Raw genomic sequence first — 14625 nt, 5'->3', positions numbered from 1 at the left:
TTTTCTGTCACTACTCTCTTCCAATCATTTAAATTGCTGCAAAAATAATTTTTTTTTTTTGTAAGCAGGAATCTGGTCATGTCACTCGTCTGTTCAAAAAAATCTTCCCTGGCTTCTGTTTACTTTCTGAGTAAAGATCAAACTCCTTTGCTGGTATTCAAGGCTCTCTGCAGCTAGTCTCACCCTACATTTTTCTTCTCTTCATATCGTTACCCTTTATGTACTCTATTTTCTAGCGAAACTGTATACCTTTTTGTCCCCTGCATATATTCCAAGCTTTCATACCCTTGTGCTATTGCTGATGCTATTTCCTGTGCATGAAATGTCGTCTCTCAGTTTCTTTTCATGATGAATTCTTGGAATTCCTTCCCATTCTTGAAAGCTCAAATTAAATGTGGCTTATATTTGGAAACTTTTTGTGATTTCCCATTTTGTAATAGACTTTGCCTCATCTCAAATAGCCCTTTGTTTGGTAATTATCCAAAGTCATCATGTATCATGGCTCCTATCTCTGTAAGTTTGGGATTCTTATTTATTGTGAGTTCCTTGAGGTCTGGCACTATTTCTTATCTATATTTTGAATGTCCCCAGTGCACACTACAGTGCTCTGTACTTAGTATGCGAAGCATAATTGCTAACAAATGTTTGTCATAATTGCATATTATATATGTGAAGAAAGAGACTGACTCACTACAAGATGATATGCTGTTGTGCTCATTGCTTTAAGTCTTCTGAAACCAAAAGTGGTAAAGGCAAAACAATTTTATTTTAGGGAACTCAGGGGAGAATGAAAATCATGCCTGTTAATGATATCTTCTGAATTGTATTTTCAGTGTTAAACTCTGTGTAAAAATATTCCTTTTCTAATTGTAACTATTTGAATGGAAACTGAAACATGCTATGAATATGCACTTGGATTGACTATAGTTATCTAATAGTAGACAAAAATCTGAAAATAACCCCAGTTTAAGTTAAGCATATTTCAGTTTTATGGTAGTCCAAGAGTTATTGAAGAAGCTTTTGACAACATAATCAACAGTTGGATGCAGCAGTTCACTAATAAATGAACTGAGGTTTCTATCTTGGAGATCATAATTTCTCACATTTTGTGTTGAATTCGATGTTTATACCATTATAAGCGCTATATTTATTATATATTTATATGTACAACAGGCAACTGAAAGTTGTGTTGACGAATGTCCTATTGACGGATTCAGGACGAAAATACATTAAGAATCTACCTAGAATTGATGCTAATTTATGTGATACCAAGAAGTTGCAATCAGATTCACAGCCTTCAACATCTGTTGACAGTCTAGTGATACAGAAAAAATTAAATCCTCTTCACCAAAGCCTTTATTTATCTGAAAGGTATGTTTTCCAGTAATGGTTTTGCTCAATTTACCCATGCTTGAAATAACATAGTTCCTTACTCCTAAGTAAAATTGCTTCTCATAGTCGGCTTTTATAGATGTACCTTCTTTAAGCAAATCTAATAAATGAAAATAAGAGTTTATGAAGTACAAAAGTTAGAGGGTGATTCTTAACTTTATAAAAGGATTCACCACGGAATTCTTTAGAACACATATTTCCTAACTGAATTTTAAATGATTCCGTATTCTAAATTTCAGTTTATTTGTAACTCTTTAGAATAACTTTTGTCGCTCCTGTATAAAGCAAGGTACATCTGTTAGCTGCTGCTAGGTTATATGTGATATAGAAAATAAACTATTTAACATGCAAGTTAACACTTTAACCTTTTAAATGTTGCATAATACATAACCTTATTGTAATATTTTCAAAATTTGCATGATTTATCCTTATCAGCTCTGACTTTTTCATATTTTCTTGGGTTTGTAATCTGCTCTGTTAAAAGTAGGTATTAAAAAAACCTTTTATATTTAGTTTAACTTTAAAAAAACACGTGGTATTAGAATTGTCCTTTTGTTAGAAATTTTAGGGGGCTAAGTCAAACTAGGAATTTAAATTGGAAATTTTCAGTCTGTGATGTTATAGTCCTCACTTTATATATTTAGGTTTGCAAATCTGGCATTCATGAGGGGAATTATTTACTCATGTACTTTTCTTGAAATTTTGATATTCTCCCACCAGGTAAGTACTAGTGCTTTAGGTAGGTGATCCAGGACAAAGCATGTTCTTTTACCTGAGATTTGGATTAGAACATGAATTTTCCATGTAGTTATCAATATTTTAAAAATCATGAATATTCTAGTTAAATAGCAGGACATAAGTAGTGTTACTAACTGCTTAGTTGTTACGTGACATGTAAATATAATGGAATGACTCATTATCTTAGCATATAGGATAAAATATTTTAAAATATATCTTGATATAAGTCCTTTTTCCACCTCTCATACTTAATGCAGGCACAATACATTGAAGATTTATTATATGTATAGTATGTGCATGGCTAGGTACTGGGATGATAAAGCAAAAAAAAGTAGAATAAATAGGAAATAATCAGCACAGCGAAAGTACTAGAGTTAAGAGAAATTGAGAAAAGTTTCCTATAGAAGGTAGGATTTTATCTGAGATTGAAGGAAACCAGGGAAGGCAGGAAGTGAAGATAAAGAGGGGGTGCATAGGGGAATTTTCTTTGGTAATGTGCTAGCCTATGGCCATCATGCATCTCTTCATTGCCCTTTATATCACTTGCCATTTTCATTCCTCAGATTTTATAGCATTTCATGATTCACAATAATATAGTGTCGTTAGAGTTAAATTGGTAGTAGCAGATAATGGTTTTTTATTTCAAGGAACAGACTGAGATGTCTGAAGACATTGCCCAGCCTTCTCAGCTTCAGTCTAGCCCATTTTTTTTCTTGTTGATTTCTGGGACAAAGACATCAATACTCAAGTGTATTGATGGATTAACTAAGTACACTGTTCACTCAATCTTGTGTCACAGACTAGACAGCAGGCATGTTTTATCCATTTGATTTATTCATGTGTGTTGTTGATCTCTTTTGAATAGCAGTGGACATTACTGAAGAGATCCTGTAGAACAGTGGTGTCAAATTAGAACAGAAACTGAGCTCTGCAGTTGCATATTGAGTTAGGAAACCTCAAATTAACATTATCTTGTGCTATATTTTCTTTATTATGTTAAACACTTCCCAATTATATTTAACCTGGCTTGGGCAGTGGATGTGGGCCAAGGGGTCTAGAGACTGCAAATTTGATACCTTTACTGTTGAACTCTGGGATTTCTGTTTCATTGAATAAACATTTACTTTTAAAAAGTAGTCCCTTCATTCAAGAAACTTAGTTAGAATCTAATGGGGTGGTGGGAAATATACCATATACATGGATAAATATATGCAAAGAAAATTGAGGAAGGAGAGAACACTAACAACTGCTTATAAAAATTGATACCATCATAAGAAGCTGGAGGACCTTATTATTTATAGCAAATCCTTTTGTCTGGGCTGTGTTGAAGACATCATCCATTCTAATCATGAGTGTTTGGTGAACACATCTTTGTATTATATCTTGCTTAATATTGATAGTCATAGCATCATTGAGAAAATTAATTACAAGTATTGCTCAAACACTCACCATGTACTTAGCACTGGGGATGCAAATACAATAGCAAGAGAGTCCCAGACTGAAAGGGCTTACATTCTGATGGCAGAGACCATATACATAAGGGATGGTGGACAGAGAAGGAGGTGTTGGTCTGAAAGGTCACAAAGATGGTGAATGGAATAATAGAATAGTCCATCAACATGCTCATTACACAGGCAAATTATAGTTTTCAGAGCAGGCAGTGGCAAAGAAGTCAAGAAGTGGTGTATTGCTCTTTGATCAACAGAACAAACTTAGACTTGTTGTTGTAGCTATCATTACTCTTTTTTTTTAAAGTGAGGCAATTGAGGTTGTGACTTGCCCAGGGTCACACAGCTAGTAAGTGTTAAGTGTCTGAGGCCAGATTTGAACTCAGGTACTCCTGACTCCAGGGCTGGTGCTCTATCCACTGCGCCATCTAGATGCCCCTTATCATTATACTTGTGTGATCTTAGCACATGCATAGAAGCCATAATATTGGAGGAGAGCCTTTAAGGTTGGGTTTTATTCTCCAGAGTTAAATGCTATTCTGTAATCAACAGTAGGAACAGTGGGATTTTGTATTCTTTGGACCTTTTAACTGGTTTGATTATTGTAAAAATGGAGTTTGCTCTAGAAATTTGTGTGTGAAAACCACCCTTTTCCTTTCTTATATTTTCATCAAGGGTATCCTCAATAAATGTATATATCATTGTTAATGAGAGTTTATAGAGATGAGAAAGTAGGTATATGGTTAATAGTAGTTACTGATGTCTTCCAAGTTGTTGTTTTTTCTATTAATACCATCTGTTTTTTTTTTCCAACCATACATATTCCCCTCTCTGACACATACTAACAACTGGAGGGAAAGTAGAAAGGTCCTTTTGTTTACATTTGTAATTTGAGGTGAGCTAGGAAGAAAACTTGAGATTCTGGAAGGCAGAAGTGAGAAAGTAGGGTATTACAGGCATGTGAGATAGCCTTTGTGAAGTCAGGAAGCAGGAGATGATGATCATGTATGATGAGGAGTAAGTAGGCTATTTTGTCTAGAATTTAAGGGTGTGAAGGAGTACAGTGGGAAATGATAGGCTGGAGCTAGATCATGCAGGTTTTTAAATGCTAAACATAGGAATTTGTATTTTATCCTTGAAGTAAGAGGGGACCACTGAAGCTTCTTGGGTGGGGACATGACATCAAACATGTTTTACTAACCACCCACTGGACACCCCCACTTGGATGTTCTTGAAGCTCCAGCTCAACAAGTCAAAAGTGATCTTGTTATCCTTTTCCCTAAACTTGTTCCTCTTTTTAACATCTCTGTGTCATTAATGGCGTTACCTTTTCCTTAGTCGCACATATTCACAACCTTGCAGGAATCTTTTATGCTTCCATTCTAATTCTACATGTTCAATCAATTGCCAGGTCCTGTCAATCCCATCTTTCTAATGGTATAGTAGAAGGAATGCAGGCTTTAGAAAGATTTAGGTTTGAATCTACCTCTTACATTTACTAGTTGTGTGATGATCTTGGGCAAATTGCTTAAGCTCTATGAGCCTCAGTTTCCTTATTTGTAAAATGGGAATAATAATACCTTTAGTACCTACATTATAGGGTCATTATGAGGCTTAAATGATATAATGTAATAAAGCATTTTGTAAACTTTAAAAGGCTGTATAAACATAAACTCTTATGGCTATAGGCAATTCTGCTATAATGTTTTGAAAACTCAATATATTAGGGAAAAATTTGAGTCTAGAACAGATTTTGAATTTACTTATGTATGATTTCATCATTGAGAAATAGAAAACCATATTCAGCTGAATCAATCACACAATGCACACACATCAAACATCTATCAGCTTCTTCAGTTCACTTTGTGTTATCCTGCTAGCTTGTATAACATGACTTCATAATAACTACCGTGTCAACCCTCCTCACACTAACTTACACAAGCACACTTAAGTGTTCTCATGGTAAAGTACTATTTGTTGTTCAGTTGTTTCAGTCATGCCCCACTCTTCTCAACCCCTTTTGGGGGTTTTCTTGGCAAAGATACTGGAGTGGTTTTACCATTTCCTCCTCCAGCTCATTGTACAGATAAGGAACTGAGGCAAGCAAGTTGAAGTAACTTGCCCAAAGGCACACAGCAAGTAAGTGTCTGAGGCCGGATTTGAATTTAGGAAGATGAGTCTTTCTGACTTCGGGCCCAGTATTATTGTTTATCTTTTGTTGTAATAGGACCTATGGATTGAGAAGGACTTGGCCCACTCCTCTCCCCTCTTCTATTTTATACCATGAGCAGGCCTGGGGCTGGAGTTTCAGTCCACTGAGGCTTCCATTTTTTGCCCCCAGTGAGGGGCCTTGGCAATATATTAGATATGGGGGGAGGAATAGAGGATGCGATACCTAGGATGTGAGCTTGGGTGATTGGGAGGATAGTGCTATCCTTGATAGTTACAAGGAAATTTGGAAGCAAAGAGGCTTTTTTTGGGAAAGATAATAAGTTCTGTTTTGAATAAGTTGAGTTACAGATTTCTGAGATCTCCATAGTTTTAATTCCAGTTTGAGTTATCCAATAGGCAGATGTAAGCCTGGAGGTCGAATAATCAATCAGTCAATTAATCAACATTTACTAAGTGCCTACTGTGTGCTAAATTCTGGAAATACAAGAGGCAAAAGACAGTCCCTTAGGGGCAGCTAGGTGGTACAGTGGATAGAGCACTGGCCCTGGATTCAGGAGGACCTGAGTTCAAATCCGGCCTCAAACACTTGACACTTAATAGCTGTGTGACCCTGGGCAAGTCACTTAACCTTCATTGCCCAACGAAAACAAATAAAAAAAAAGTCATGTAAAAAAAAAAGAAGACAGTCCCTGTCCTCAAGGGGCTCAGAATCTAATGGGGGAGACAACATGCAAACAATATACAGAAACAAATTTCTTGTTTTTTTTTTTAGTGAGGCAATTGGGGTTAAGTGACTTGCCCAAGGTCACACAGCTAGTAAGTGTTAAGTGTCTGAGGCCGCATTTGAACTCAGGTACTCCTGACTCCAGGGCCGGTGTTCTATCCACTGCGCCACCTAGCTGCCCCCAGAAACAAATTTCTTAAACCAGAAATAATTAAGAGAAGGAAGACACTAGAATTAAGAGGGGTTGGGAAAGATGGGATTTTAGTTGGGACTTAAAGTAAGCCAGGGAAGTCAGTAGGTAGAATAGAAGAGGCAGAGCATTCTAGCCATGGGGGATAGCCAGGGAAAATGCCTGGAACCAAGAGTTAAAGTGTCTTGCTTGTGGAACAGCCAGGAGGCCAGCATCACTGGGTTGAGAAATATGTGTCAGGGAGTAAGGTGTAAGAAGACTAGAAAGGTTGGAGGAAGCTAGCTCACAAAAGGCTTTGAATACCAACCAGAATTTTGTATTTGATCTGGAGACAACAGGGAGCTGCTGGGTTTTATTGAGTATGGGAGTGATATGGTCAGAGCTGTGCTTTAGGAAAATCATTTTGGTGTCTGAATGGGGATGAATTGAAGTGGAGAAAGACAGGCAGACCCATCAGCAAGTTATTGTCCAGGTGTGATATAATGAGAGTCTGCACTAGAGTGGTGGCAGTATGAAAGGAGAGAAGGGGGCATATTTGAGATATGTTACAAAGATGAAATTGACGGGCTTTGGCAATAGATTGGATATTAGGGCTGAGAGATAGTGATGAGTAGAGGTTAACGCCTAGGTTTCAAGCCTAAGGATCTGGGAGAATTGTGTTGCTCTCTTCAATAATAGGGAAAGTTGGAAGGGGGGAAGGTTTAGGGGAAATTAGTTCCATTTTAGACATGTAAATTTTTAGAAGTCTATAGGGCAATTAGTTCCAATTGTCAGAAAGGAAGTTGGAGATGTTAGATTGGAGGTCAGCAGAGAGGTTGGGGAAAGGATAGGTTGAGAATCAGCATAGAGAAGATAACATCTTCCTGCTCTACCTGTTGGAAAGCCTGTTTCACATTGGGGAGAGCTAATGTAGCTTTTGGAGTACTGGCTCCAGTATATTCATATCACCCAGAAGAGGTTTATGGAGTTCCATCTAGGCAGAGGCTTTCATCCATGATTTAGTCTACCCACTGTAAGAGGTGATGAGAGTATCCTTCACCCACTTGTGCCTAGACTTGCTAATTTTCACATCCTGAAGGTCCTTTGGCTAATCTGTTTTTGACCCTATAGATTAAATTGCCTTGATATTGGAAATCTCATCCATGATGTACTTAGCATCCCCTGTGAACTTTATGGATTCAGTTCCAACCCAGGGAAAATGAGCACTCCAGAAAAACCATGATTAGTTAAAACAGTTCTTAGATGTTTACTTAGGCACCAAAGGTGCCTTCTCAGGGTCCATAAGATTTCTGTAGTCAAAGTATTTCTAAAATCTCCCATCTGGACTAGCCTTGACTATTGTATAATCCAGAAGTCCAGCCACCGTGGTCCAGTTAAGGAAAGCATTCTCTCTCTCTCTCTCTCTCTCTTTTTGGTGGGGCAATGAGGGTTAAGTGACTTGCCCAGGGTCACACAGCTAGTTAAGTGGCAAGTGTCTGAGGTCAGATTTGAATTCGGGTCCTCCTGAATCCAGGGCCAGTGCTTTATCCACTGCACCACCTAACTGCCCCTAAGGAAAGCATTCTCAAGGACTCAGCTGGACTTTAGCTTATTCTTTAGCTTATTCTCTTCCTTTTGTCCCTTCTCCCCCACTTTGTTTGAAATCACAAAATTCAGGTATTGTGTGGAATTTGGGGAAATTCTGCTACCAGTATTGCTAGACTCATTGGGGCCTATAATACTCCTGAGTGCAGCTATGTCTAAACCTTATTTCTTCTACTTACTACCTCTGTAAACTTGGGCATGTCATTTAACATTTCTCTGCCTGTCAGATAGCCAATCAAAAACTTTTATTAAGCTCCTATTATGTGCTAGGAACCGTATGAAGTGCCGGGGATACAAAGAAAGGCAAAAGGAGCTCACAATCTAATGGGGGAGACAACATGAATGGAAACAATTATGTACAAATAAGGTACAGAATGAATAGGAAATCATCAACAGAGGGAAGGCACTAGAATTAATAGGGATTGGGAAAGGCTTCCTGTAGAAGGTAGGGTTTTAGCTGGGACTCGAAGGTAGCCAAGAGGAAGAGATGAGGAGAGAAGACAGCACCTCAGCCACAGGGGGCAGCCAGAGGGAATGCTCCAAGGATGAAGATTTTCATTGAGTAGCAGAGTTGATGGAGGCAGGGCATGAGGTATAAGAAGACCATAAAGGTAACGGAGGGGAGAGGGACAGGTTATGAATAACTCTGAATGACAAACAAGAGAATTTCATAGTTGATTCTGGAGGTAACAGGAGCTTCTGAAGTTGATTGAGTGGGGGGATGCACTGTAGGAAGATCACTTCCATAGCTGAGTAGAAGAAAGACTAGAGAGGGGAAAAACTTGTTAAACCAACTTTCAGAACTTTTCAGAACCTTTAATTACCACATATTCAGGCTTTGCTTTTCTATTAGGACTGAATATTCTGTACTTGACAGTAGAATGATATAAATGCTAGTAATATTAGTACTAGTCAATTTTATTTTGTATTGATTCTTTTAACATAAAGAATTGCTAATTAAGAAAGAATGGATTTTCCAAGAAAAAGAAAAATAACTGTAATTTGGGTTGCTTCCTTTATAAAATGCTTTCTACTAAATGCTACACATTATCACAAAGAATGTTTGAACAACAGACCAACTGTTAACTTGCGCAGCTACCTAAAAAGGCCAGTTGTATCTGCAGGGGAAACATGTACTGTTCACCAAGGTCCAAAAATCTTAAAAGTTAGTGTACATATGGACAAAATTTTCAATCAATTGAGATTTCATGTCACTTCCAGTAATTATAACTTATTGGAGTTGAGATAAAAATGTGTCTGAATCCAATTTCTCAAAGTACATGAATGCAATTAAAAGTTCATCTGGACTTCAGTATAGTACAGTGTGTGTTATTTTGTGTATGACAGGCAACCCAAAGTTATATTGATGAATGTCCTGGGAACGGAGTTAGGAAGAAAATACATAAAGACCCTTCCTCTAACTGAGGCAAATTTGTGTGAAACTGACAACATGCAATCAAATCAACTTCCTTCATCATCTGTTGACAGCCTAAAATCTTGTCAAAAGCTAGAGCTTCACAAGAGCCCTTTTATATCTGAAAGGTATGTTTAGTAGTTAATTTTACTCAACACAATTATTGTATTTACTCATAAAACTCCTTTTTCTCCCACAGATATATAACTCCTCTGAATAGCAGTTGAGAACCCAGGGTGGGGAAAGCAGTGATGTTACCCTGGTGGGAGCACAATTTTCTTCCTGTTTGTTTGTATGGATTTCAGATGCAACAGTTCCCTGACTATTTACACTTTCAAAAGCCATTTGACTAGCATAACATACATGATTTACCTTTGGACAATAGAAAGTACTTGTTAGAATGATCAGTCTGAGAAGCAATAATTAAAATAAAAATCTAAAGTTCCTCTGGGTTATTAACAAAGAAAGGAAAAACTTGAACTCAAACCCGGACAGGGAATTTGGGATATAGTAGCCAAATAAGAATAATGGGTGTGAAAGGGAGAAGTAGAGGGAAAAGACCTGGTTAACAAAATGTTAGAACCTTTATTCATTTATCTTCCCCCTTTCTTAAGGATTTCCAAAGCCTTCTCTTTATACCTTTGTACTTTTAGACTACAGAAATTGCAGTTTTCATCGGGGTTAAAATTGATTTTACTAGCTAAGTGATTTAAAGGAAAATTCTGATTTGCATTTTTATTACTGCCTCTTTAAATTTATTTTAGTCCTAATTGTCATTTATTTGCCATGCAGCTTTGAAAAGGTCTTTCAACATCTCAGTCTTAGTTTCTTCCTATGTAGTGTGAGAATTACTCTCCCATAAGATTATTGAGATCATTTAAGATAATATATGTAAAGGTACATTATAAACTATTAAATACTATAGAAATGTGAGTTATTATGACTTTGACGTAAATTAACAGAAAATATAACTTCAAATTTGTTACTTCAATTCAGATTACATTAGTGCACCTCTTTTTTCTGTTGAGAAAATATACCACCATTCTGAGTCATATTTAGTGAGATTAAACAGATTTAAGAGTTGAAAGAAACACAGAGTTAATTGAATAAAAATCCTTACCAAAATCATAAATCCCATCTACAACATTTACAAGAAGCCATCTAGCCTTTGCTGGAAGGCTTCCAATGATGGAAAACTCACTAACCTTATCTGCCCCACCTCCTCACCCCAAAAAAGTCCATTTCATCTTTTTTTTTCCTCCCCTCCCCAGGGCAATGGGGGTTAAGTGACTTGCCCAAGGTCAACACAGCTAGTAAGTGTCAAGTGTCTGAAGCTGGATTTGAACTTAGGTCCTCCTGAATCCAGGGCCGGTGCCTTATCTACTGCACCACCTAGCTGCTCCCCATTTCATTTTTTGAAAGATCTTAATTCAGGGGCAGCTAGGTGGTGCAGTGGATAAGGCACCGGCCCTGGATTCAGGAGGACCTAAGTTCAAATCCAGCTTCAGACACTTGACACTTACTAGCTGTGTTGACCTTGGGCAAGTCACTTAACCCTCATTGCCCTGCAAAAAAACAAACAAAAACCCTGAAAGATCTTAATTCTTTTTTTACCCTATACAACTTAAGTTTGAAAATTAATATATTTTATTTTTTCATCATCCTCATTTCTGAATATATCCCTTCCTGCTCTCCTACCTAGTGATCCATTTTTTCTAACAAAAAAATTCTTTTAAAAGAGAATTTTTAAAAAGAAAGCAATTCAGCAAAGTTAAGCAATACATCAACTGAGGTTGACAGTATATCCAGTGTTTTACACTCTTAGTTACCCATCTCTTCAATGAAACAAGAGGAAGGGACATTTTCTTATCCCCTCTTAGGGGACATTGTTTATCAAGGCTTTTGAGGTGGGCATCTATAATTGCCCAGTTAGTCTTAGGTTTTTTGTTTTTTTCCATTTACTTTGCTGTAGTCATTATGTATTGTTTTCTTGATTCTGCTTATTTCACTCTTTAGAACGTAATATACTTCTGAATTTTTTTGTATTCATTACTTCTTACAGTATAGTAATGTTCTATTAACTGTTACATATCCTTTAAGTGTGTCATTTTGTTCCGCTATCAGACTTAAGCTATCAGAGAGCAGGCCTTAGTCAGGCCTAGCTTAGAATAATGTACCTGAATGTGTTTAGTCATTTTCCAATCAATTGACATTTACTTTGCTTTTAATAGCATAAAAAATGTTGCTTCTTTCTATTTTTGACCTCACTAGGGTCAAAAATAGCCTAGGGTAACTGCCTAGCAGTGACATCTCTTGGTTAGTGCATATGAACATTTTAGTATTTCAAATTGCTTTCCAGAGTGGTAGGACTAATTTACAGCACCACCAACAGTGCATTAGTGTGTCTGTCTTTCTATAACCCCTCCAACATTATTTATTTGCATTTAAAAAAATAATTTTTACCTATTTTATAGCTATGTGATAAAGTCTCCGTTGTTTTCATTTGCATTTCTTTTATTAGTGATTTGGAATAATATTTCATATGGTTAATAATAGTTTGCAGTTCTTTTGAGAACTTTTGTATCTTTTGACTCCTTATCTATTGGGAAATGGCTCTGGTTTTATATAACTATTAGTTCCCTATATAGCTTAAATATCAGCAAGTCAACTAGTATTAATAAATATTATATGCCTAACAATTTGCTAGTTCCTAGGAATACAGCAACAAGTAGAAAGAAACACAGTCTCTCCCTTGAAGAAGCTTACATTTTATTGGGGGAGGGGGAGGACAACAAGTAAAAGGAATGGAAAAGGGGAGAAGTAAAGCAAGTCCTAAGTGCAGCCTAGAGAACTCTAGCTAGTGTGGATGCACACAATGATGTTCCATTACATTCATATACCACATATTTTTTGACCATTGCCCATAGGAAGACATCCCCTTAGTTTCCAATTTTTGTCTACCATGAAAAAATTGCTATGAATATTTTTGTGTATATTAAAACTATTTGTCTTTCTTTTATTTCTCTAAATTTTAGGCCTAGTGGTGGTATAGCTGGTTCAAATATTATGTATTAATTTAGTGACTTTTGTGGGGTATAGTTTCAAATTGCTTTCCAGAATGGCTGGAACAATTAACAGCTATATCAAAAGTGAACTAGTGCATCTAGTTTCCCAAAACTCCTGCAACATTTGTTATTTTCTTCTTTTGTTATCTTTGTCAGTCTTATATGTGTGAAGTAGTCCCTCAATTTGCATCTCTATAATTGTTAGTGATATAGACTATTTTTTTCTCATGATTGTTGATAACTTGGATTTTTTCCTTTGAAATTGTCTAACTTATGAATGTCACATCATACATAAATTAGAGGAATAGGGAAGAAATTATCTTTTGGATATATGGATAAGGGAAGAGCTTATGGCTAAATAAATGATAGTATTACAAGATAAAATGGATAATTTTGATTATATAAGGTTTGTGGGTTTTGTGGGTTTTTTTTTTGGTGGGGCAATGAGGGTTAAGTGAGTTGCCCAGGGTCACACAGTTATAATAAGTGTCAAGTGTCTGAGGCTGGATTTGAACTTGGGTCTTCCTGAATCCAGGGCCAGTGCTTTATCCACTGTGCCACCTAGCTTCCCTGATTATATAAGGTTTTGCAACAAACAAATCTAATGGGGTAAAAATTAGAAGGGAAATAGGTGATTGGAAAAAAAAATCTTTGCAACAAATTTCTCTGACAAAGGTACAATTTCCAAGGTATATGAGGAAGAGATTCAAATTTATAAGATTAAGAGCCGTTTTCCTATAAATAAATGGTCAAAGGCCATGAATAGGAAGTTTTCAAAGCCAACTTGTTATATGTAACACTTTCGAGGTTTTATGCAGATGAGTAGGACTAAAATAGAAATGCAGGTTATATTGGAAAATATAGGTGTTAAATTCAGTCTATAGTCCTTGCAGCTGAACCAGATTAAAATGCAATTGGAAAATCTTTAATAGAATCAGTAAAATATAGATAATGTTAATTTGTGGTTTTCTAAGCCAATAGGCTGCACAGAGGGATCCTTTCTGTTTAAATTTGACAATCCTGCAAGTTCTTTATTTTTATTGTCTTATCAAATCGAACTGTTCAAGCCTAAGATTCTACTGTTAATTTTGCATCTGAAGGCCTTCCTCTTTACATTAGTAGAAGGGTGGAATGAATCACTGACTCAAGACAACTCAGAAAGTAACATATTATATTATTTAAAAAGACAAAATTACATACTTATTATGTATATATTTAAAAAGAAAAGCAAACTATATATGATGGACATCTGCAATATAATAATGTACAACTTCCTCTCTACTGCTGCCTATATGGAATTGCTCATTTGATAAGTTCAAAATTTTTTTTTAAATTGAAAAACTTTCAATCTCTAGCTTTTCTCCCCATATGACCTTCAGTTTTCCCTGGTCTGCCAGTGTTAGGCTTTTGGGAAGAGTCCCTGGGATGCTTCTTGTGCTGGCTTTTCTACTCAGTGACCAGGAATCTGAGCTATTGACCTGGCTAGATCAAATTTCAAAGATAGTTTCAATGCCTTTTAAGCCTAACCTTCTTGATGTAGTGATTTAGGAAATGCTAACCCAGATTACACTGTAGGACCCTATGGAGTATTGCTCTTTTCATCCTTCATTGGACCCTACCATTTGAGAAATGTTCCTTATAGCAAATACAGATAACTTCTCTTTAGCTATGTGTAAATGCTTATTAGAGTTAAACTGATCATGATTTGTACTATTTGTTAGGTTCTTTTAAAAATATTTCTAATTTTTTTCTGATAAAAGTATTTTTTTTCCAGTTACATGTAAAGCTAGTTCTCAACATTTGTTTGTATAAGCTTTCCAATTTCAGATTTTTCTCCCTCCCTCCCCTCCCTCTCCCCTCCCCTAGACAGCAGGTAATCTGATATATATATATATATA

The 14625-nt window shown here is 36.4% G+C and overlaps 1 protein-coding gene across 3 annotated transcripts in view; it reads left to right on the top strand.

Moving 5' to 3' along the window:
* SENP7 (SUMO specific peptidase 7) overlaps positions 1–14625 on the top strand; it is a 183821-nt gene that overhangs the window by 87300 nt on the left and 81896 nt on the right. For all 3 annotated transcript variants that reach the window (XM_043992005.1, XM_043992004.1, XM_043992006.1), the window contains exons 5-6: positions 1174–1371; positions 9596–9790. In XM_043992005.1, the coding sequence (XP_043847940.1) occupies positions 1174–1371; positions 9596–9790 (393 nt within the window). The remainder of the gene's footprint in view (positions 1–1173; positions 1372–9595; positions 9791–14625) is intronic.

This window comes from Dromiciops gliroides, chromosome 3 (genome assembly GCF_019393635.1).
Source record: "Dromiciops gliroides isolate mDroGli1 chromosome 3, mDroGli1.pri, whole genome shotgun sequence".
NCBI classification, from domain to species: Eukaryota; Metazoa; Chordata; class Mammalia; order Microbiotheria; family Microbiotheriidae; genus Dromiciops; species Dromiciops gliroides.
Note: the sequence above shows the minus strand (reverse complement) of the source record. Positions and strands in the feature narration are given on the sequence as shown.